The 24,191-nt window shown below is 44.5% G+C and overlaps 2 protein-coding genes across 2 annotated transcripts in view; both read right to left on the bottom strand.

Annotated features, from left to right (window-relative positions):
• dre4 (SPT16 homolog, facilitates chromatin remodeling subunit dre4) overlaps window positions 1–24,191 on the bottom strand; it is an 84,819-nt gene that overhangs the window by 41,363 nt on the left and 19,265 nt on the right. Inside the window, exons 9-14 of the mRNA XM_084587862.1 lie at window positions 22,345–22,418; window positions 17,926–18,038; window positions 14,589–14,654; window positions 14,418–14,534; window positions 12,117–12,232; window positions 8,208–8,290 (exon numbers count right to left, since the gene is read on the bottom strand). Of these exons, the coding sequence (XP_084443988.1) occupies window positions 8,208–8,290; window positions 12,117–12,232; window positions 14,418–14,534; window positions 14,589–14,654; window positions 17,926–18,038; window positions 22,345–22,418 (569 nt within the window). The remainder of the gene's footprint in view (window positions 1–8,207; window positions 8,291–12,116; window positions 12,233–14,417; window positions 14,535–14,588; window positions 14,655–17,925; window positions 18,039–22,344; window positions 22,419–24,191) is intronic.
• On the bottom strand, window positions 2,382–7,087 carry LOC146201938 (uncharacterized). The gene is made up of 3 exons (XM_084583714.1): window positions 5,755–7,087; window positions 4,718–4,915; window positions 2,382–3,390 (listed from the first exon to the last, which is right to left on the bottom strand). Exons 1-3 carry the CDS (start codon window positions 6,164–6,166, stop codon window positions 2,876–2,878), a joined length of 1,125 nt encoding a protein of 374 aa, XP_084439840.1. The 5' UTR covers window positions 6,167–7,087; the 3' UTR covers window positions 2,382–2,875.

Here is a 24,191-nt window from a genome sequence, read left to right as displayed (position 1 = left end):
ACGAACTGGCTGAGTTCCCTGGAGTGACGGGGTGCATCGACTGCACTTATGTGCGCATCAGAAGCCCCGGCGGTGACAACGCGGAAGTCTTCCGCAACCGCAAGGGGTACTTTTCTATCAATGTCCAGGTAAGAAATGAAAGAGCTCTGAGCTGTTTTATAGTGCTGCGCGCGTGCCGATTTTATTTTTTTTTCCACGGCGCTGTGAACTACCTTGAGTCTAGCGTTATCGGAATTAAAAAACGAGACGTGTTGCTCTGTGTACTCAAATCGCTTCACTCGATGTCCACCTTTTCTTCTTTTATACACAGTAATTGCTTTAGAATGTAGCTTTATTTCCTATGCAGTGCGTAACTGGAACGATATATGTATAATACCTTTTTTTGTGCTCGTAGCGCATGAGGGTGGGTCAGTAACTTCTCCCATGCATCCCACTGCTCGTTTGCCACAATAATACGTTTTTTTTTCCTTGTAGATCTTAAGGGCGGATCTCTTGGATGTTTTAAATTGGCGTTTTGTTAACAAATCTACCGTGTGAGCAGTAGTAGTTTGCAGTATAAAGTGTTCCCAATACATGGGTTGTTTTTCTGGAGCCGGAAATAAATTGCACCGTACACAGCCCTATAGTTTTTCTAACTAGTATATTTCTGGTTTGATGCAGGCTGTCACCGGGCCACAGCTGCAATTCTTCGACATTGTTGCCAGCTGGCCAGGCTCGGTGCATGACAGCCGAATTTTTTATAATTCGCGCTTGCGGGTGCTATACGAGGAGAGCCGGATACCTGGTGTGCTGCTTGGAGACGCTGGGTATGGATGCCAGCCATATCTTATGACACAGTTATCAGACCCTGGCCCAGCAAACACGCCGCAAGGAAGGTGAGACATTGAATTGTAACTTTTATGTAGGTAAACATGTGATATTTTTTATTCATACAGATACCAGAAGGCCCATATAAAGACACAAAACAGTGTAGAAAGGGCGTTTGGCATTTGGAAGCGCCGATTCCCTTGCCTTGACATGGGACTTCAACACAAGCCAAAGCAAGCAGCCTGCATTATAACAGCCTGTACAGTGCTCCATAACTTTGGCTGCCTAATGAAGGAGCCACAACCTCCTGTTCAGACAGCTTCACCAAACCCTACCTCCATGGCTACTGTGAGGCGACCAGCACACCTGCTGCCTGTCGATGACCTCATTGACAGCGCATCGGGCATGCAGGCATGGAAGCTGATCATTGAAAAGAGCTTCACTTAGGTAAAAAATGTAAATGTTTTTACACTGTGCCATGCATAACAAGTCTTGCAAGTTTGCAAAGTATAGCAATATTTGTGAAGTAAAAGAGCTAAAAGACAAGCAAGTGGATAGAATGGGCATGTTTCTAGTGTCATATAGTGATGTCTTTTTTATTGAAAAATTCCGTACCACTACTGTGACCTCAACTCTCCATTTTACTAATGTGCAGCTACATCTACTACCCATGTCTTATTCAGAAAGCGTTCAAATTGTTTCAGCCTAGGAGGCTGTTGAATTGTGTGTAACATCTTACAAAGCTGCCGTTCCTTGTTCGAGCTCTGTATTTGTTGTGTGTTATTTTGCTGCCACTCTTCAAGAGTGCTGTATTGATCTCGCAGGAACTGAATACCAGCATGCTGCTTCTGCACAAGAGTAATGTCTCCAGAAGGTCCATCTGCACCGTGGGAGCTTCATCTCACTATTCATTGCTATAGTGGCATTTTGCATCTTGGCAATGCTTGATAGCTTGACAAAGTTTGTGAAGACCCATTGTAAAGACTGTGTTGGCTGGAATGTGCACTGTTTGGCTAGCATGTTGAGTGCAGTATTTACATTTTTATACACTGGAAGCAGTACCTGCTGAGCTGCTCAAAATCCTGGGAAGACAGTCTGATCCTCAGTGTGCTTCGGTGAACTGCAAACTTTTCTCCAGTACATTAAAAATAGGTGAGGCAATGTAATTGCAGCAGTGCTCAGCATCTGTGGGCTTAAAAGAGTTTCAAGAATGCAGTGCAGTCCCTCTTCTAGGTTACAAGTGCTTATAAATCTCTTAATAAGTAAAATAGTGCCTTGTTTTTTGATGGACTGATTAATTGAAAACACGTTTATTCCACCTTTTTTGCTACGGTGGAAGAGGTTTTTTCTGATGGCAGTACAGGGCACTTCACTGTTTACTCTTGGAACAGCATTCGTTTGTCTGGCTCCAAGAACAAGCAAAGTATCTGCTACATGTAAGAATTCATTAAGTAGCTGACAGCTGCAGCTTTTTCTCGAATGACCAGTATTGTCACTGAGCCAACAACATAATAGGCTAATACCTAGTTGGCTCCTATAGTTGTCTTTCTGTAAACTTTCAAAGTGGCTGTAGAGTTCCTGTTGCTTAAGATCACATTCATTTTGCACGTCTTCCTCTCCAACTAAAAAGCTACAAGACGTTGGGCGATATTTTTCAAAACTCTTTCTCGTGTATTGTTTTGGTAGTGCTCTTTCAGCAGGCTGTAATGGTATGACAAATGATACTCCAAAAACTACATTTATCGCTTGAGAACCATTGCATCTCTAGCAAACACATTTTGTCCACTCTTGGCAGGAAGAGGGTGAGCAATGCAGTTCTGATGAAAAGCTGGCTCTATAAATTCCTTTCCTTGCCCCAGTTGTCTGAAAGCGTGCTGCCCAATTTCCTTGCCTGTGAAAGGTCAGTGTTAGCAGCTGTGATGCCTGCACTGCTATAGAGCATGCAAGAGCTTTGAACAGCGCAATCATGCAAACACTGTAGCTTGACGTCACATCATCACATTTTTGTTCAGTCTGTTTATTAAGGTTTAAGCATTTTCTGTAGCCTGTAGCTTGCGAAGCTGCTTCTTTAATTTTTTTTTTCAATTTTCAGGATTGCAGTCCACAGTTGTTGCTGTTCAAGCTCGTGTTTTTGTTTTTCGAGCTCGTTCCTTTGCTTCATGAGCTCGAGCTCCTGAAGTTGATTTTTGTAAGCTCTTTTGGCTTCTCGGTCCTTGATTATGTGTGCGTGGTCCTCTTGTAGGAGCCGTATGCGAACCGCATGCTCCTCCCTAAAAAGTCTTGCACGGTCCTCATTTTCACATGCAAGTGCCTTTTCCAAAATGGCCATTCGCCCCCTCGGAGCCCTGGAACCAGAGATGTCCCCTGCGGGAAAAGCCGCTACAGTCGAGGAATTGGCACCTCCTAACGAAGCAACACCAATATTTAGGGCTGCTACATCTGTGTTGGAGGCGGCATCGGGCTGCATGATTGAAGAGGAGATGCTGGCACTTCTTTCTGGAGCTCCTTGTGTTTGGCCGTCCTCACTGGCTGTAGGTGCTGGAGGCTGCTGCCCATCACCAGGGCTCGTGTCCCAATTGTCATCTGTATTAAATGAAAGGAGGCATATAGAATAAGATAAATGCAATATGCTTGTACTAGTGACACAAGAGGTTAACATGTATTGAAATACTGAAGTCCTGCAGAACAAAAAAAGTCAGAAACTTCCCCGATGTTTTTGTGTTCGGTCACCACGGACGATGCAATTCCTGTGATGAGTGCTGCGACTGCTTGTACATGAACATTTCTTTTTGTGAGACATGAATTGTCAAGAAACAAGGCATGCGAAACTGCCTAGTATTGTCACATTATTACATTGCAACAAAATAGATACAATAAAGGCACCCTCTGAAGCTTTCACTTCACTCTCCTCCCCTCAATTCCAATTTTCATGCTCCTGCCGTCTTACTGGAAGACATTGCAGTCCGCAAAATGCTACCATCACTGGTGCTGTCATCGACACCCTCAATTTTTCTGAGCTCACCCTTAATATTTAAAGTATGTAGCGACAAAGTACAGTTGAAAAATCGGTAAAACCGAAAGGGAGCACTGAGTGTTGCATAAATGTTACCACAAAGAAACCTTAACATAAACATTAGGATATGTGCTACTGGTTGCATCAATGGGTGCAATGCAGAGACACTGAACAGTTATTTCACACAACACTTCACATATTAAAATGTCCCGCTGTTTGTGGGGTACAGATGTACATTTCCAGTGACCAGACATACTGATTTTTTTTTTTTTTACTGTGATGAAAATGACGCGTGGATACCTACACCAGGTGGTAATTTATGAGTGGGTGCAATTAAGGGAATATGCGCACAAAATTCAGAATTCATATTTTCATTCTTTGCAAAGATGCAGAGACATTATACACTCAAGGGGTGTTTTGAGTTCTGTGGAATCCAAGGTACCGGCCGCACCACTGTCCATGCATGCCTTCTCCGCCACCTTTTTAGGTTTCTTTTGCACAGCTTATTTTTTGGCTAATCGAATTACTTGTTAACTATAAAGCTAGTCATTATTAACTGAATTTGGGCATTAGTTCATCTGTTTACACACATGGCTTTTTATGCATACATGTGAGGTGGGAAGGGGGTAAAAATCAAGACACACAGGGTTTCTCAACAGCTTTCGAAAGCTGTTATAGGTTCAGCAAGGGTAAAAAGATTGAGAATTACTACGAGATAGGTGCTGCATGGTGTGAACGTATCGGTACCAAATAACTAGTGCTACATGGCAGGTCACGGTTTCTCGAAGGAACAGAAAATATATTTTAGGGTTGCATGCTGTCGGTGATCTCGAAGGAATTTGCTCCAAAGAAAATGATGTCTTAACTCTGGCACATTAGAGATGCGAAACACTTTACCTGTATAGTCGAAGTCCACATCATTTGGCCCATCTATCATGGGCTGCAGCAGCCTGACAACTGACAGGCTTTCAACGGTAGGCTGGTAGAGTGTTGTATCAGAATCAAATTCATTTTCTATTCTGGTTGCCATGTGACCAGCTATTGCTCCAACTAGCTGGCTGATGGGGGCCAATGTAGCCGGTTCCGATCCTCCTCCTAAACAAAAAGATGGTTTTAGCACACAACGAAACCGTTCTCAAACAATTTCACAATTCCACTGTATGTGTAGCACGAACCAGTTTTCCTAAAGCAATGTTAAAAAATCTATGTGTAGAACACAGCAACCCGTCCTGTTGTTGCTTCCATAAAACTGCTCTTCTTACTTACTCAGAATCATAGCAACACCTACTAAAGGCTAGTTTCTTTCTGTACATGACACTGCTCTAGAACTGCTTAGTCGAATAAAGCAGCTTGCATGCGTCTACTACCTTTAATCCAGCTCGGAATGAAACACAGACATGCACATGCCTAGTTTTTCTGCTTTGCAGCGTACTGTATCTTTACGACATATGAATCCATACTGTACTTTAGTAAAGGCTGTAGCCAAGAACATACTTTGGGCTACTTGCATACAGCAGCAGAAAGTATGAATTATTATTTGCAAGGTCTCACATTTCATTGCGACCAAATAATCGTTAAAAAATAAGATAACATACTTTGTGCAAAGCACAATTTTCAGATCATTTTCTTTCCCTACTGTTCTCAAAGACGTAGCGGCCGTCATCGCGGCACCACAACCGTCGCATCAACGGAACAGTGCAGTTTCTGCTGATCCGCGAGGCCTTTCCGCCAGACGTTTACAACTGCCTAGACCTTGCGACATCTAAAGAGTTCTAGCCACTTCGCGCTTACGATCGTATATACGCTCACTGCGCCGAAACGTTGCACACTCATATCTTACAAAAAAAAAAAAAAAAAAAAAAAATCATGCGGACAAGCAAAATGTAAACATGCTTCAAATGAGGTACCCATGCAAAACTTTCAATTGCGCTTACCGGTCTTGTGCCTCTCCCTCTTTTCTTTCGCTTTTTCTTCTTTCCACTTCTGCTTTAAGTTCATCCAACACTTCTTTAGTTGAACGTGGTCGCGCCGTGTGACCCCGTGATTAGAGTTGTAGATCATAGTCACCTCTTTCCATGTCTCGGTCTTCTTCGTCAACGACGCGACGTCATTTTTTTTGCATTCCAAAATATGTATGTACTTCTTCACAAACGAGGTGAGGAGCTCTTTCTGTTCTGTTGTGAAACGGGCTGCCGCCCTCCGCTGGGGAACGTTTTCCTCAGAATGCAGGGGAGTCTGCGACATCTTGCCTTGTTCCGTCGTACAGAAAAACACGTGCACGGAGTCCGCAACTGTGGTCAAGTTTGTGATCGCCGCGCCACTAGCGTCACCGTGGCTACTATGCATGTTGCCAGCTGAAAACGTAATTCGTGCAAAAGTGGTGTCGAACGCTATTTTGCAGTGCCATCAATAGCATCGGTTTCCAAAAAAACGCTCATAGTATTCATGCGTTAACGGGCAATTAGCAAAATATATGTTTCTTGCCATGTAATGTTCATTAAGATAGTAATTGTATGACTAATCTTGTTCACAGACGATCGATGTGCTCTAGAGTTCAAGCACATGCTTGACCCGACGAAGTAAGTCAGCGTGAGCGTCTAGGTAACGCGGACGACGACTTCAGCGTTTTGAAGTCAGCTTGCTTACTTCAAGCCGACTTCCCCAAGTCAAATCCAAGCACGATTCAAGTTACATTTCTGCATTCGGGGGTAAGTTAGGGGGTGCGATAATTATGCGAGGAAAATTTCGAGCAAATGTTTTGGAGCGCTAAAAGCAAATTTAAATAGGTGCGAATCAGGACTCTTATGTCAGCTATTGTAAATATAACCATAACATTACTTTCAAGCAGAACTTACCCTTGTTATAAAAGTACAGGGTCGCCAAAAGTACAAATTGCTAAATCACTATATTTACCACACGCAGCCTCATTATCACTCCCCGCGTTCAGTGGTATAATGCTCACAGCAGACCATACAGTTCTACTCTTGATCAGAGACTTGATCCAAGTTCGTATCGACACCGCAATCGCTGTCTCCAGTAGTGCACTACACAGAATTCGTTGCCGCCAAAGTGCCTGCTAGCAGCGCGGTTGCTATGCTGTAGCCCGTACTCGAAAGCTTTCAGCTTAAAAACAGCTGTATAACTTGTGTACCGCCCCACCGCGATGCGGCACCAAGAACACGGTAAACGGTGGAACAAAGCAAGTAACACGAACGGAACGAAGGAACAATGACGACGAGACGCGGAGACACCTCGCAAAATGGCGACTATGAGCATTATGAACCCCCCCCCCCCCCCCAACAACAACAAACAAACAAAAAAGAACAAGCATAACTGATGATGATATACCCAAGCACGCTATCGCCGCCTGGTAGCGCGTGCACACGAGGCCAGCTAGGCTCAGTAGCGCTCCAAAGATGGCGCTTGTTACTACTAGCAGACGACTCCTGCAGTGGTAATATTGGTGGTGCGATGATTATGCGAGGAAAAAAAAAATTCAATTTTTTGACGCCCAATGTTGGGGGTGAAAGCATTACGAGAGTAAATACGGTATATCATGTTGAGAAAAAAAAAAGAACTACAGCCAAAAAATATCCCCACAGTATTGCTGACGCCTATTTTGGTCTGAAAAATCTGACTTTTGGACTCCACAAAGCCCGAAATATCAGTCGCGAATATGTACACGTTCCTATGGTGTGCATAATGTGATGGTTCTTAAACGAAGTCCGAAATATCATGCAAGTCTGAATTATTAAAGTCTACTGACAATTTGAATTTTAAGGGAATTGTCTAGAGTAAAATATTAATTTGACCATCTTCAATTAAGAAATCAGGAAAATAAACTAGGCGTGCTGTCCTGGCCCATGCAAGTTCATGGTACTGGATGCTCGTTAATTCAGCCAAGGCGGGCATGCACCGATTAGTGGCGATCCCTGTTATGTTTGAGGATTTCTTCTCTGCTGGCAACACTTTAACAGTGGTGCCGTGGAACCCGAACTGATTGACTGACCAAGAAATTTTCTATAAGCAGATTCCTGGAAACGATGCCAGTAGAAAGTGAAGAGCAAGCTCTAAAAGGTGCACAGGCTACTAAGCTACCTAGACAATGTGCCGGCGGCCAAATCCACTAATGCACGAATTTGCTATGTAGTATCGATTTCGATCCTCTCAAATATTAACAGTCTAGTTTGTAAGAATTGCATGCATGCTTTCACGATATATACAGGACATTATAAATAATAAATTTTCACTCAAAATAAGACTGTTATAATGATGTTTGACTGCATTTCCACTGATTCAAAGGCCTTCAACAGTTGCTATGAACCACGAGCGCTGCATGCACACATGCTCCACCCACGCCTTGTTTAGTCACCAGAAGACTGCTCACCAACGAATATTTTCAGGTCTTTAACTTCTGGCTCCTTTGGCAGCTGGTTCACAGACTTGTACGAGACGTTCGACTTTCGAATCCTGGTACAAGCATAAAAAGTAACAACAAAAAAGAGATTGTTAGTATCAACAAACAAATGCCTAAATGCTCCTTCACTCACACTAGAGTTCAACCATGCAGTACCACATCATCTGTGGTACATTAACAAAACAGGTTACTCTGTACCAGATCACTTACTTTATCTCAAATTTTTATATTTCAATGACATTCACTTTCCAACTTCTAATCACAAATCTAAAGACCAACAGCCCAGCAAAGTTGAATTATGGCAGTAGCTTCATATTTGCAGAACAATACCATAACAAAAGTACTCTGCCATTTCCATACGTAAACATTTCTTCGCATACCATCACCAATAAAATTCCTGATGTATACACAACACAGTAAACTAACTGTGCATAACCCAGCCCTGATACAGCTGACTTTCTGTAATTATTCTGAACTTGCCAAAAATAAATCAAAGTAATGCACAATACAAGCTAAGGACAGCCCCTTTAATGCACTTGATATTCACTGCACAAAAGAGAAACATCAGACTATTTTGGTCTCCAGTAAAACTCAATACAAAAACAAAATAAATAAATAAATCAGTGAAGATAAACTGTTGAGAGTCTTTCACAGCGATCAAAAAACATAGCAATCCTATGTGATGGCATTCAAGGGTCGTTCATACAACGTCTCGGAATGAGAAAAAAAGAAAAAAAAAATTTGCTTCAACACAAGGAATTGCACCAGCCCAAGAATGCATCCGCACACCTGCGCAAAAAAAAAACTGAGGGAGCGCTTCCTTGTGCAAAGGCATTGTGTAAAAAAGCAGGGCATCAAGAGCACATTTACATGTCGGTGCACTACCTCCCACAGGCTAAAAAACATGCATATGGAAAGTGCGCCTGCTCGTTCAATTCTGACATGGAATCAAAACATGCATCATCAAAGCGTAGAGATGACCAGACACTGCCTCGCTGCGCACACTGCTGACAGCGCACATTGCCAGTGTGCCTGCGCGTGAAGTTGGTAACAGCAGCTATGCTGCAGGAGTGAGATCAGTAAGAGAATAATACAGAACTACCCTGCTGAGCCTTTCTGAAGCACTCGAAGCAGAGTAGGTAAAAAGTAAAATGTGAGGGAAAAAAAGCCATACAAATAGCAGCCGTCATGGGGTACAATGAGAAAACAGGTGGAGAAACCAGAAAATTAAACAAAAGCCTTTTTTCAAGCAGAATAACATGGGCTTATTTTATGCTCTCATGTCGTGCACAACGCAACAGATACTCTACTTGCAACTATCCCCTTTAGCATGCAACAGATCTTTTTGAAGCGAAAAGCTTAACTATGAGGGTCGGAACCGAGCTTTGCGTATGCTGCGACCAAGTGACGTCACGCGTAGCGCAGGTGGATGCAGCCGTCGCTTCACTACCCGTGTCAGACCGAAGCTTCACGTGTCTCCACATAGCCTAGTTCTGCGCATGCATGTGACGTCACAGCCATGGCCAGCTGTGCAGCCCCCTCGCCAAGCTCTGCCGGCGTTGCTTAGCAACGCTTCAGAGGTGTGCGACACCTCCTCATTAAAAAAAAAATGTGATGTCACCCATATACTGTCTGCTATGAGGACCAAGCTAGAACGAGTGCGCTCCAACGCCGCTGTGCCGCTGGGCGGCGCTTCTTGCCTTCCGCGAGTGACACATGCTGCGCCTTTCCTTTCCTATAAAAGAATTATAGAATGCTGGCGAACGACGCGCTCGAGATGGAAGCCGAGGAGAGTTTAGCTGCTGGCGAATGCCGCAGAAGACTGGAGAAATTAACTTCTGATCCGGCGGTAGTCACTGCTTTTCGCTACGTATATCCAGGCATAGCAGAGCTAAGCCATCTTTCTTTTTATGGGGACTTCTGTAAAGACAAATTTAGTCAACGTCTACTCGCAGAATTTTGTACGGCGCTCTGGAAAGCAGGGCAAGTCACCTCAACGTCCCACCTATATTGCATGGTGCTTTGTAGCACGCACGCCTCTTATATATGTATGTGACAGAAAGTGTGACGACAGGAAGCCCCTATCGCCAGGCCTATAGTTTCACGTTTCTGTGCTTTGCCCAGCCTCAAGGTGAAGGTGGATAATGGCCGCATGTACGCCAGCTGACTGAATGAATCCAGCTGTGCACTATTTTTTTGGATGCCGATTGGTCAGTGACTGGTCATTTCTCCTTCCCTTTAAAAGCAGCTTAACTGTCCCACAGCGTACGTTCATGATGTTCCTCCAATTCTGCACACTTGTCACAAGCTGCACGTTGCTTGTGGATGGAGCCTTCTCACAAGGCACCACCCCATTTTTAGAACTTCTTTTTGTGGGGGGAGGCCTTCGATAACTCAACCTTGCGATAATTTGGATATTTTATTTAGTGCCTCAAAGCCCAAATTAAAGAAGTTTAGTACCCAACATATTATTTTATTTGTTACCACCTTCATTCCTATGCCAAGTCAGCATGTAAATTGACCGATTTTACCTTGCCACCTACTCTGGATAATCGCATTATAGGTTGTGCACTGGCATGATAAGCTCTGTATATTTTTGTGCACATCTTTGAAATTTAAGTTGGTCACCTCCCCAAGCCATTTAAAATAAAAGTAAAAATAAGGTCAACATTTGGGAATTTATTTTCCCTTGAAACGTTTTCCACACTGAATAGATACACGATTTGCCATTTTTATGCAATTTGTTTTCTTACTATTGATACTGAAAATATTCAACATTACACACCCCTAATTAGTATCCTTTTTGTCACAAAAAAAAAAAAAAAAACAGGTTTGACTGCAACAACAGGTTCCCCATCCCCAATAGCCTTCAATTACTTAAGCGCTCAAGTTTAAACTATATGCACCTAAAAAAGAAAAAAGCATGAAGAACCATCAAACAGAAAAACACGTTTGACCTCTAATTCATGATATGAACACCGTATTTACTCGCATAATGCTCGCACTTGTAATGCTCGCACCCCCAACATTGGGAGTAAAAAATTGAATTTTTTTTTCCTCGCATAATCATCGCAACACCAATTTTACCACCGCAACAGTCATCTGCTAGTAGTAACAAGTGCCATCTTTGGAGCGCTACTGAACCTAGCTAGCCTCGTTGTGTGCACGCGCTACCAGGCAGCGATAGCGTGCGCAGGTAGATTATCATCACCGATCATGCTCGTCTTTTTTTTTTTTTTTTTTTTACCTCCATGATGCTCGTAGTCGGCGCCATTTTGCAAGCTGTTTCCGCGTCTTGTTCCTTCGTTCTGTCCGTGTTGCTTGCTTTGTTCCATCGTCTACAGTGTTCTTGGTGCCGCATCGCGGTGGGGCGGTGCGCAAGTTATACAGGTACTTTTAAGCTGAAAGCTTTAGAGTACGGGCTACAGCATGGCAACCGCGCTGCCAGCAGGCACTTCGGTGTCGAGTTCTGCGTAGCACAGAGACAGCGACTGCAGTGTCAACACGGACTCTGATCAAGTTTCTGATCAAGAGTAGAACTGTATGGTCTGCTGTGAGCATTATACCAAGAAACGCAGGGAGTGATGATGAGGCTGCGTGCGGTAAATAAAGTGCTTTAGCAATTTGTGCTTTTGCCAACCCTGTACTTTTATAACAAGGGTAAGTTCTGCTTGAAAGTAATGTCTTGGCTTCAAAAACATTTGCTCGAAAATTTTCCCCGCATAATTATCGCATCCCCCAGCTTAGCCTCAATTTTTCGCGAAAAAACGTGCGAGCATTATACGAGTAAATACGGTACTTATTCATGAAATGAAAAAAAGGAAGAAGGACACAGACCAGCACACAAACGTTCTAAATAGACAGCGCAAATAAACATACTTCTCATCCTTCTGCACACCTCGCTGTGATGCCAGACGGTCTTTGGCAGCCTGGTTGAGGCGTTCCGCCAGCAACTTTTGGTTCTGCTGACGTTTCTCCTCTGCAGACTGCTCGGTCTGCAATCAAAGTGCCACAGAAAAATGCTCGACAGTATGCATACCACTGAGCAGTATAATTTCCTACTGCCAGTGCATCCACAGCCAATTCAGCAATAATAACCACGGTCACCACAGGCATCCATAGGTCCAATTTCCCGATAAAGGGACAGCCCTCTTAGAGCATCAACATGGACTGCAAAAATTAAGTTTTAAGGGGAGACGCGGGTCGAAAAACGGCGATTTTCAGTAAAAAAGTCACTTTTGTGATTTTGACTGTTTCAGCAACACTGATCCTTCCTCTTTAATATATAAAAAAATCAGATCCGAAAACAGTCGCGAAATCATTTAAAAAGTCTGTTAAAGCACGCAAGGTGGCTAAAGAAGGGGCAGATACGACCCATGTTCAAGCGCGTGACGCGTCAAATCGCGGCGTCGCACGCCACTGAAATTTTGCAAGGCGGCAGACCTACGCTTTTTCTCCCTAAAGCTGGCTTTGCCGCTTCACAAACCCCCAGCAAATAATAATAAAAAAAAGTTTCGCCGCCCAAACCTAGCATTTTCACTGGCCATTTAAATCACGTGGTGCGATTTCGACCACGCCATTGGCTGTCAGTGTGGGAAGCGGCCATAGCTCGTCTGCTCTTCATGCGACGCGTAGCTCGCTGTCACGCTTGCCCGCTAGTTTTCTCTCGGCATGTTTTCAAAATTTCACGCATCTCCGTGCTCGTCGCTGCGATAGAATCCGAGAAGAAACGTGACTTTCGGTGTCGAAAGTACCGATCAAACCACGCGTTCAAGGGAAGTCACCGGCAAAGTGAAACGGCGTGCAGTGGAGACGTCCGCGGAAGCTAGGCCTAACCTCGGCGGAGGCGACACTTTTGACAGCTCGAAGCCGGCTGGGCACTGAAGTTTCAGTGACAGCTTAGACGATTTCGTCAGTGCATTGGATAAGAAGATAAGGATCTTCGAGCATTGAGGAGACCTAGTACGGCGAGTGCCTTTATCGGCGAGATCGGTGCCGCGAACGCACTGGCGAGCGAGCAGCATGTCGGGAGCGCGGACGGTGCTAACTTTCCGTTCGCGAGTTGGCCAAGAAGTGAAAAGGACTCTCGTCGTTTCTAGAGCTGTGTTGCAGCAGTGTAGCGTGTGCCACGTCCGTTGTGTCGTAGTCGTGCGCGGTGTGCAGCTCCGGTGGACGACGCCCTTCAGCCAGCCCGAGGGAGATTTTTGCCGTGAACGTCAATGCAGGGGTTGCGGCGCTCGTTATTGGTGCTGGATACAATCAACTTTCCCGATTTTGTGTGGTTCTTGGTTTGCCGAAACAAGTGCACCATAAGGAGTTTAATGCCATAACAAAAAATGTGCACCTTGTGGTTACAAAGCAGTGGCTGACAGAAGCAAGGTCTCAGCATCACTAAAAAGCCAAGAAAGCACGCCTTGAGAATGCTGCTCACAATGTCACTGTGGGAGCAACATATGGTGCTGGTGAATTCTAAAACTGTGCACTGTATCATAATACCCTGACCTGCATTGTGTGCAATTTTCATGCAGATAGTGCTGCTACAACAGCAATAAACAGCTTTTGTATCTTTAAATCGCATTTTTCTCGAATTCGTATTTTGGGTCGAATATGAGTTTTGTGCACAATATTTTATGTCGTTATTTTAGTTCAATCAACACCAAATTTGGCATGCATAATCTTTAGGATGTGTAGAATGCAAGTATCTAGGTTTAAATGCAATCAGCAGTATTTTTGGGCATGCAAATTAAAAAAATTATCTGGTGCTAGCCACTAAAAACAAGGCACCAGATATAAAATTGTCTCAAAACATTGCATGCCAAGGGAATGTTGCTATGTTGCTTATTTGCACTCAGTGGAGTGTTGGGGACAAGAAGAACTAGTTGGCTCTGCCCTACCATGCTTGCTGCTATGTACAGCAGCTGCACAAACATGCATTGTTTTTCACTTATGCATGGCATTTAGAATATGAAAACATTAAGCTATTTTAAAACTAAAAGCATATTTAGAAAGAGGAGATCAATCTCTATAAGTGGTGCAATTTTCATTCACTTAGCATCAATATTAAGAAAAAAATGTTTTCGAGTAGCATCTCCCCTTAAGAAGCTCAGTGATTGCCTTTAAACAGCAGATGTCAAAATTTTATTATGCCCTACATTCCCTCAGTGGAGAAAGAGGTCTTACCCTGAGCTTAGAGTCCAAAATGGCAGTCCGCCGACCACCACGTCCCAAGATTGGTGCCTCCTCCTTTTTCTTGCCCTCTTTTTCTTCCTCTTCTTCATCCTCCTCTTCCTCCTCATCCTGCAGAACAATCAAGCTCAGCCCAAGACACAAAATTACCTAAGCTTTCCTCACCTTGATGAAAATAGCAATGTTCTTCAGTTTTTTCTTGCTGTTTGTAATGACGGTTGCTGGCTGACCCTAGAGCCAAGAGAAAAAGAACATGTATATACTTCTAGTATAACATTATTTCAAAAAAATTTGAGCCAATCCATCAATTGTTCATTACTCTAAAAGTTACAACAAACTGGCAGCAACACCCTCAAAATAAACTAGAAAGCTCTTTCCCGCCCCCAAAAACCCGCATACACTATGACCCCCATATAATACGAGGTGTAATTTCGAAATAGCAAAAACGGAAAAAAAAAAAATGTTTTTATCTGCATATGAAGGCCAATTCACATGAGAGACCATCAGTCCACGCATTACGTGTTCACATGTCACTACTATGCGAGACATACTGTCGGCCCACGGAACGGACATGTGAGAAATGTGAAATGCCTTCCTCCGACGGATTTAGCAGCGGGTTGCGAAGCTATGCGTGCTAGGTGTGGCAATCAGCCTCAATGTTTCGGCTCCCAAAAATGGACTTCCTCAATGCGAGCACGCAGCCTGCGGCTCGCACAGTCGTGGGACAATAAAAGGAGACGGGCCTTTGCACTCTTGCGATGAAGTTTGTTGACTGTTCGGGCTGGGGTGCAGAGGGTTGTTGAATAGAGGAATTTCGACATGACGAGGTTGGCAGGCCCAAGGTGCACATGAACAAAAGCTTGTCTCCTCCCTTTTCCAAACTGCTTCCCGGCATTGCCAATCACATTAAAGTAGTCTACCAAATTCAGTTCATTCAGTGAGTTGCCTGTCTGCTTTTTCTGTACGCCGAGTCCGCTTGACAGCATGAGACCGCAAACCAGTTTGAGGTGACGTGCGGACATGTGACATGCAACCCGCAGACTGACAGTCCCTGTGTGAAATGGCCTAAATGCAAGCGAAGAAAGGTCAACAAAAGTACTCATTTGCCCTACATTTCGTGGTTGCTCCGTGCGGCGTACGCACTTCGCACCGAATGCCCCACCATGCCAGTTGTCAAACAGTGCCGCATACATTAATGTGCTGATGCTGCTTTGCTCCCCTTTTTGCACTGACACGCTTGATCAGAGAATTTTATACACAGTGAGAAGAGCAGCTCATATTTGCCCCAGCAACTGCGAAAACCACAGGGTTCTCTGGCTGCTGTAAACTACTAGGCTGCTTCCAGCTCGGATGTGGGACGTCAGCACACAAGCTACTCTTTAGCATGTGCCACGCTCACGCCTGTTCCCGTCTAGCACAGCGCACAGGCATGCGCTGTGTGCACTTAGGATGTGTTTTCGGGTTTGGTGCTTCCGCGACCGTCACCCCTCGCTAGTGACATCTTCCCACAGAAACTTTTTCTTCAGCACCTCTAGCCACATTTGTTATCCTGCATTTCTCGAAAGCGAGGTCAAATGTCCGCAATTCGGCTGTAAGGCATGCCCAGCATGGCTACAGGAGAGGCCTGTGTAAAATTCCGAGTGGAGCTTTCGCCAGTCTTACACCGTACGAGAAACGACTGACCTGCTTCCGGTCATGCGTGTGTCGCAAATACCGTGGTCATGACAAGGTCGCGATGGATGTGGGGCCAGTGTGGGGTAAACAAAACCACCAAAACAGTCAACCGAAGCTACCGCTAGATGGCACCTACTCTAGCTGGAAGCCTGATGCTGATTGTGCTGAATAATAATGAGACAGCAACTGCAAATTTAGCTGAAATTTGTTTGGATCCATATATAATACAAGGCGGGAAACAGACATGATGAATTCGGGGGGAAAAAAAGCTTAATCATACGTAGGTTTTTACAGTAGCTTTTACAAATAAGCCAGAATACAAACTACATTATTAATATATATGCTCATACACTGTACAATAACAGCCTGTAATTTGAACTGCACAGGGATGCCAATGGCTGAAGTGGGCAAGAACACATTATAATGACCCAAACAAGATGGCAGAGCTCTCACCAGAAGAGCTGTGAAGGCAATAGGATCAGTGCAATGAGTGTCAGCATTAAGCAATTAGCCTATTAAGGAAGGATTAACAACAGCAAAAAACACACTTCCTTGTTAAGGTTGTTCGGAACGAAAGTCAGTTATCTTTTTTTTTCATCAGGTGTCTTACCCTTCTGAATGACTTGTGCACACGATAACAATGGAGAAGCAAAGGGGCAAAGGGGATGCCTTTGGACTAATTTCGTGGCACTCTGAAATCAATCTTCAGTCAATCTGCACAGATATTATGGTATGGCCCAGTCTAATTTATGAAAGTCTGCATGGTATCCGATCACTAGAGAATAATAAGCCAGAATATATATATATATATATATATATATATATATATATATATATATATATATATATATATATATATATATATATATTATTAATATAGTTTGTATTCTGGCTTATTTGTAAATAATCCAGTAAACACCTCATGGTAGCTGAGAAAAGTACCTTCATGTAGAAAACAGCCAAGTGCCTCAATTATTACAATTTATCATGGTTAACAGAGTGCACACGACGAGAAACGGCCGTTAGTTTCTTTGCAAAAGTGTTCTCTGCGGACATCTGAAGAGGAATTTTCATTTGATGGCGAGAAAAAACAGTTTGCAGAATATGCAGTTAAACCTGGATGCAACGAGCCACCACACAACGAATTCCTCAATATTATGGAGTTTCTGAATTCCACAATGCCACACCAACTGAAACATATGCATTTGAACACTCCACGCAATGAAGGTGCTACTATGTTTGACCTTAGTATTATGAACCCGCTACGCCGACTATCTGCAAGCTAGCGCTGAGTAACTGCAAATATAGCATAACCAAGCAAAAGTTCCATGATTACAAAACATGAAACGACGCGACAGTTACGTATACGATCCCAATTAGCGATCACAGGTGCACCGTTCTCCAGCAAAGATAGCACATTTATGCGGTAAATGCACCAATTTCCGATGCTTTTGCTTTTGGATTGTGGCACAACAGCGCATGTTCAAAAGCTGCAAAAAAATGCGTGTTTACAGTAAACATTTTTAATTAGATTTCGCCTACATTAATTTCCTTTCTGCAATGTCTTCTTCAAGCCTCCATACAAAAACGACTTGTGATCGAAAATGAATTGTAGATTTCGTTTGCTTTCTTTACAGCCAGGTCTAACTGTATGTCTTTTACTGGGAAACTCAGTTCAGGTATAAAGTGCAAAGAGCAGGTTTAAAAGGCAGCAGATGGAAGCCCATACAAGTTGCTGATGGAACAAGAAATACTCCACGCTTTGCCAATTATCTCAGCATGCAGTCATGAATCTCGTTTAACAGGAGCCCGTAAAAAACTGCCTTACCTCATTCACCAAGACTGTGTCTCCAATAAAGAGTGCATATGTCTTGACATTCTCATCACCACTTCCTTTGCATTGTAGACCTGAGAAGCCTATGCTGACATTGAAGACCATGCCTGCAATATAGAGCATACCATTAACGTGGGCATCGAACCAAGCTTAGGCTACTTCCAAAAGCTTAAAAACCAAAATTCCTACTGCATCCCAAAAGGAAAAGTCAGTTCGATAACAACATTAAACCCTCAATAGAACAAAACAGCACGATCAACACCAGGTCATATAGTACAGACTACAGTTGATCACAAACATTCAACGGGCTTTTAACGCTTTGGCTCGGCCCGAGTGCTTCAATGCTCATTGGACAGAAAACTTCCTTGTAACGCTGCGGGAGAGCTGCCCTACGGTGGTGCCACTTTCTGCAACAGGGCTTTTGTACATTCAGGTAGAGTAATTTGTGTGCATGCGACCATGGCAAACACTCGTTAGGTGCCAGCACGCTGTTATGGCTACGGGAGTATTACTGAGGAAGTCTCATTGGTACCTTGTGCCAATGTCATGGAGCACACAGATGCCAAAGGAAACGAAGAGTGCAGTTGCATGGAAAAAAACGGGCTGCTTCACCTCCCCTTCAAAATGCGTGCATACTAGTGAAAGGTGTTTCATATTTTTACAGTTCAAAACAGCAAATGCCTGCTCTCATCTGAGACAAGCACCTAGCGAGACCACAACAGTTGAGCGCAATTTTCGACAACTGCGGACAGAAACTGCGCAAGTTTAAATGAATGCGACTGGAGTTAATATGCGTTTCTGGTGAAAGTGACCTAAAATCGACGATTGCCAATGCCACAAGATACGCATGCAGTTAGCGGGAAGCATCGGTGCAGCTGCACAGTAAGTAAAGGAGCACAGAAAGCGGCCAGCAACAAATTAAGCCATTTTAGGCACTGAAAATAGATGTCCAACACACCGCATTTACTCGCATAATGCTCGCACTTTTTTTCGCAAAAAATCGGTGCTAAGTTAGGGGTGCGATAATTATGCGGGATAAAATTTTTAAACAAATGCTTTAGAGTGCTGAACACAAATGTAGATAGGCTGTGAACCGGGGTTCTCAAGCCAGCTATTGTAAATATAACCAAAACATTAATTTCAAGCAGGACTTACGTTTGTATTAAAAGCACGGAGACGACAAACACTGACTGCAAAAACACTTTATTTGCGAAGGCTGGCCGCCCACAGCATCACCATCACTCCGAGTGCGCAGAGTCTGCGTCGACACTGCCATGGCTATCGCTGGTCGCTGCTTCGTCGGCTTACTCAGCCTCACAGTCTTCACCTTCACAACCTTCGTCCCCCAACAAGTTGTCTTCCGTGGCGACCAATGCGTTGGAAATGCCAGTTTTTTTTTAAGCTCTTCACGACGACTTCAGCTCCAATCATGTTCCATGCTTCTGTTACCCAGCTGCACAGCTGCTCTACAGATGGCCTCTATCTTGCCGCCCGGCGTAGGAGCACGTTGGGCTTCAGTCATCCATTCTGCATACAGCCTCCGAATGTTATCTTTGAAAGGTTTGTTCAGACACGTCCAGAGGCTGTAGCATTGATGTGAGGCCGCCTGGAATTATTGCTATGTCTGTGCATAATTCAGTCAACTTCGCGCGAACAGAGTCCATGAGGTGACCACAGAATCTATTGAGAACGAGAAGCGACAGACAAAGAAGTGCTCCCAGTCGCCGTGCCACACAGTCTTTAACCAGTCGATCATCAACTCTGCCGTCATCCAACCTTTCTCTTGTACCCTTACGTGTATTCCGGAGGGCTGCTTTCCTTTCGGCAGGGTTTTGCGTTTGAAAATGACATATGGTGGCAGCTTCCACTTGTCTGCCCTCACGCCTAGCATCACAGTGCATCATTGTTTTTCGGCACCAGAGGTCCTGATGTGCACAGACCGCGCACCTATCTGCTCAACTGTCGTGTTGCTCGGCATGCCAAAATTGAGGGGCGTTTGGTCCGCATTCCCTATCTGTGAGAGTAAGCAAGTTTTTTTTTCTTGCCGAATTCGTATCACGAAGCGATGGAAGTCCACGATATTGTCTTCATAGGCTGCAGGTAGACGCTGGCAAAGCGTCGTCCGCCTCCTGAATGAATCGCGTGGCCCACCCGTTACTTGCCTGGAAATCTTGCGCAGAGATGCCTTCTTTCCTGGCAATTACGCGAGCCTGGTTCTGTATCAGCTCTACTGACACGGCGCAACCATCCGCCCGTAGAGCCTTAATGTAGTCTAGGAGCACAGTTTCAACTCCAGGAAACTTGCCCTTCTTCGGACCACGGAAGGAACGCCGAGTCTTGCTGGTTGCCTTGAGTTTGTCGTGCTGCCGTCTCCAGTAGCAGACGCAAAACTCGTTGACTCCGAAGTGCCTGCTGGCGGCGCGGTTGCCGTGCTCCAAAGCGTACTTGACAGCTTTTAGCTTGAAGGCGGTGGTGTAGCTTGCGTATCACCCCATGGCGAAGCGGCACCAAGAGCACAGTGACAAAAGTAGCATGCACTGAACGAGGCCTATGAACGTTTTCGCGCGGGACTCGGGAGAACGTGTGGCGGAACCAGCGGAACAACAAAAGTGACAACAAACACCTTGACGTTTCCTTCTCTAGGCGATAGTGATCGGAGCTGGTGATGATGATGGTGGTTCGGGTAGCGCCACCTGGTACTGCATGCACCTAACCGGGCCAGCTAGTTTCAGTAGCATTTGAAAGATGGCGTTAGTCGACTCTCATGGCAGTAAATTGGGGGTGGGGTGCGATGATTATGCGAGGATAAAATTTTTTTCAATTTTCGATAGGCAATGTGGGGGGTGCGAGGATTATGACAGTGCGAGCCTTATGCGAGTAAATATGGTAGTTCTGGATAAAACAATTTAAAACCAACTACCGGTCACACTGACAGCAACAGATACAATGAGCAAGAAGTGGGGTTGGCTGAACAGCCCTGGCCATCTGCTGGCGTTAAGTGCTCTACAACCACGTGAAGAGGAGAATGTGGGGTTGAGACAGCTGTCGAGCGGCCTGCTTCACTACTGAAATCGTTGAATATGAATCAAATATGGGGAGAAAAAAAAGAAGAAAAAAAAAAGCGCGTTTTAGTACGTAAGTGAGAAAAATTTAAAATAGCAAACACCCCTCATCTTGTTTATTTCAGAATGCCCATAGTATTTGCAAAGGTAAGCCAAAATGGCAGAGAAGTGTATACCCTACTGAAAAATCAGCATAAATTTTATACAGGCTTCACACCGTCTTTTTTTCTTTAACCAGAAAGAACCTGTATGAAACCGGCTGGAGCTGTGAAATCACTGCTGAATACAGTAAACTCTTGTTAATTCAAGGGACCAAAGAAAATGTTCGAATTACTTGACTGACCATGGCAGTGCAGAGTTCTGTGCTGCCGCACTCAGTCAATAGACCAGGATTTCTCAAACGACGCTGTGGAACCAAGGAGTTCCTCCGGCTGCTTTGGTAATGCTCCCACATGAAGCAATGTCTACAATCGCAATGGGTAACCACAGTTGCACCGTGCCCCAGAGCCAACGGAACATTTATATGGAAAATACGGCAGTCTCCAATGCTTTCACTTTTAGAATGTGGCACTAACTGCAACAGTTCAAACTCAAAAACAGCAAAAATACAAACAAAGGCAACAGGCGAGCAGCATGCGCCCAACACCGCTAAGAGCTTGTTCCCAAGGTAAGAGCACCAATAACTCCTTTGTTAGTACTGGGGACGGTAGAGATCACCAGTGACTCCAGGGGAAGAGTCAAGTTTCCTGGGATAATGGTGGTGGGTAGACCAAGAGAGGAAACGTGTAATTTTCAAGGTGATTTCACCTACATTTATTTTTAATTTCCGTTTCCATTCTGTATTGTATTTCTGGATCATAAATGCAATGACTACATATAATGAAAATCTACATGGAAAGAAAAATCCCGCCCAGTTTTTTTTTTTTCAATTCTATTTTGTTACAATCGGGTTTAGAGACTGAAGGGCAAAACAAACATGTCCCACGTTAGTCCCATCATTGATTTGATTTCACAGTGCTAGTGCAGGTGCCTGTGGCTGCACAGCTGACCCATCTCTGTGCACAAAAACTGATCAAAGACTGCTGTTAGGAGATGCGCCGCTAGTATGGGTGCAACACACTGAGTGATATACTGAATGACAGACGAAATACTGCATGATTTTTTTTTTTTTTAGATGGGATATTAAAGGGAATAATATGTGTGTTCATTATATCTGAGCTATATCTGAGCTCAACCATAAAAACTGTTCAGCAAAAAACAAATGAAGTACTACTCTGAATGCCTTTGTTATCAAAATAGAGCTGAGAACTTACTGAAGGAAGTGATAGCAGCAAACATAATCAGAACAAACCTTTTCGAGCAACTGCTGTAGTCTTCGACTGGATTACCAACGAGCTCTCACGGAACTCAATCCCTGTGGCAAACCTTCAAAATGAAACAAGATATGTATTTAACAACGATGTAATAAATTCAGTGTCACTATTTGATGTCTCCTTGCCATGAAACTTTCCACTAACAATATTTTATTTCCCCTCAGAAGCAAAACTAAAAAGCACCAAAGGTAAGCCATACTGCCCATACTGCCAAATACGGTGCACAAGATTTTACATGCAAGGCCAAAGCACTGTTGTGATAAGCAATCAATCAGGCACTTGTTGCAGGTACAGCTACGCGAAAAAGTTGAGAGATCATGTGATTTGGCAAAACTGCATGCCAGCGTTTTGCGACCCCGCCCAGCAGCTGTTTTCAAAATATGCGTAGAGTGCTACGCCTTTTGTTCAAGCCTGCTTGCGTGAGCATTTTTGTCATGTGTACCTTTTTATATATATAAAAAAAAAAAAAGTAATCATAGCTGTTCGCATGGCCCCTACGGGTTGCGACACATTGCTGCCACCCGCCAAATTTGATAGTGAATAGGGTTTATAACAGCACACACACACACACACAAAAATTCAGGCAATCAATCTGATCAATGCGCATTAAGGGGGGACGCGACCTTTGAAAACCGAAAAATCGCGAAACAGTTGATTTTTGGAAGGTTATATATTCCGGTAGTATGTCTTATAAACTACCATTTCTGTAATTATCAATGCCCAACTCGGCGTAGAAATACTCGAAATTAATTATTTAACAAGCGGCGGCAGCCGCGTAGCAGCGAGCAAGCGCCGAAAATTCCCAAACTTCACGCGCGCGCCATTTCTCTCCCGCCGAATTGAGCGCTGCCATCTTGGTCTTGTTTAGTATGTGAATTCTTGCGCTTTCTTCCGCCATCCTCAGCAGCGGCGACGGCGGCGCGGTCGAGGCGTGGCTTGCTTCTGATTGGGAACCTCATGGCGGCTTTCGAGTTTCCCGCGCTCGAATTCAAGGCTGCGATTGGGCAAAGCGCGCGCTTCGAGAGAACACGGGGGATCAAGCGACTACTATTGGCTGCTGCGGCCACTGGCGCGTCGGTCTGCGCCGGCAACCTCCCCGCGTCGCCTGCTCCGGCTCTTTGCTTACTGTCGTTGTTGGCTGTCTGTACTTCGTGCGCTCTGTTCGCCTTTCGCCATTTTTGCGATCGCCGGATTTACGATGTCTCATCGTGCCCTTGAACGGTTTCGTGCAACGTGTTAAACGTTGCGTGGTCGCTCACGATGCCTCGAGATGCAACACGCGTTCAGTGCAGACTTGGCTAGCTTTTTTTTTTTTTTTATGCATTTCAGCGCTTATGCCGCGGAAGATAACCCGGGAAGTCGCTTGCCACGTTTGGGCCGCTCCTCGTTCTTCCAGCGAGATGCCGCGAGAGATAAACCGGGCAGCCGCTTGCTGAGTCTGCGCCGCCCATCATGCCTTGGGCGAAATGCCGTGGGGGAATCGGGAATGCAGATTGTAGGGGCTTGCAGAGGACAGGATAGACGGATCTCGGCATGTGGAAAGTAGTCCGCGACACCAAGGCGTTCGCTGTAGCCGATCGGCTAGTCGCACAGATGTTCGTTGTAGCCGAGACGGAGCGCCATAGCCCTAAATGTATACTTTGACGGTCGCACTGGACTTGTTCGTGATAAGAGAGTGTTCGTCTTAAGTGGGGCCGTTATAAGAGGGCTCGACTGTACCTGAATAAATTTTTGAGGGCAAGGCAAGCCCATGTATTCAGAATATGTCTGGAATTTGTCATAATTAATTTGATTAATCAACATAGGTCTAATTGATAACAAAAAA

The sequence above is a fragment of the Amblyomma maculatum genome, chromosome 1, assembly GCF_055883805.1.
Source record: "Amblyomma maculatum isolate TAMU_Amacu chromosome 1, ASM5588380v1, whole genome shotgun sequence".
Classification (NCBI taxonomy): Eukaryota; Metazoa; Arthropoda; class Arachnida; order Ixodida; family Ixodidae; genus Amblyomma; species Amblyomma maculatum.
The sequence above is the reverse complement of the archived record's forward strand: the minus strand, read 5'-3'. Positions and strand labels throughout refer to the sequence as shown.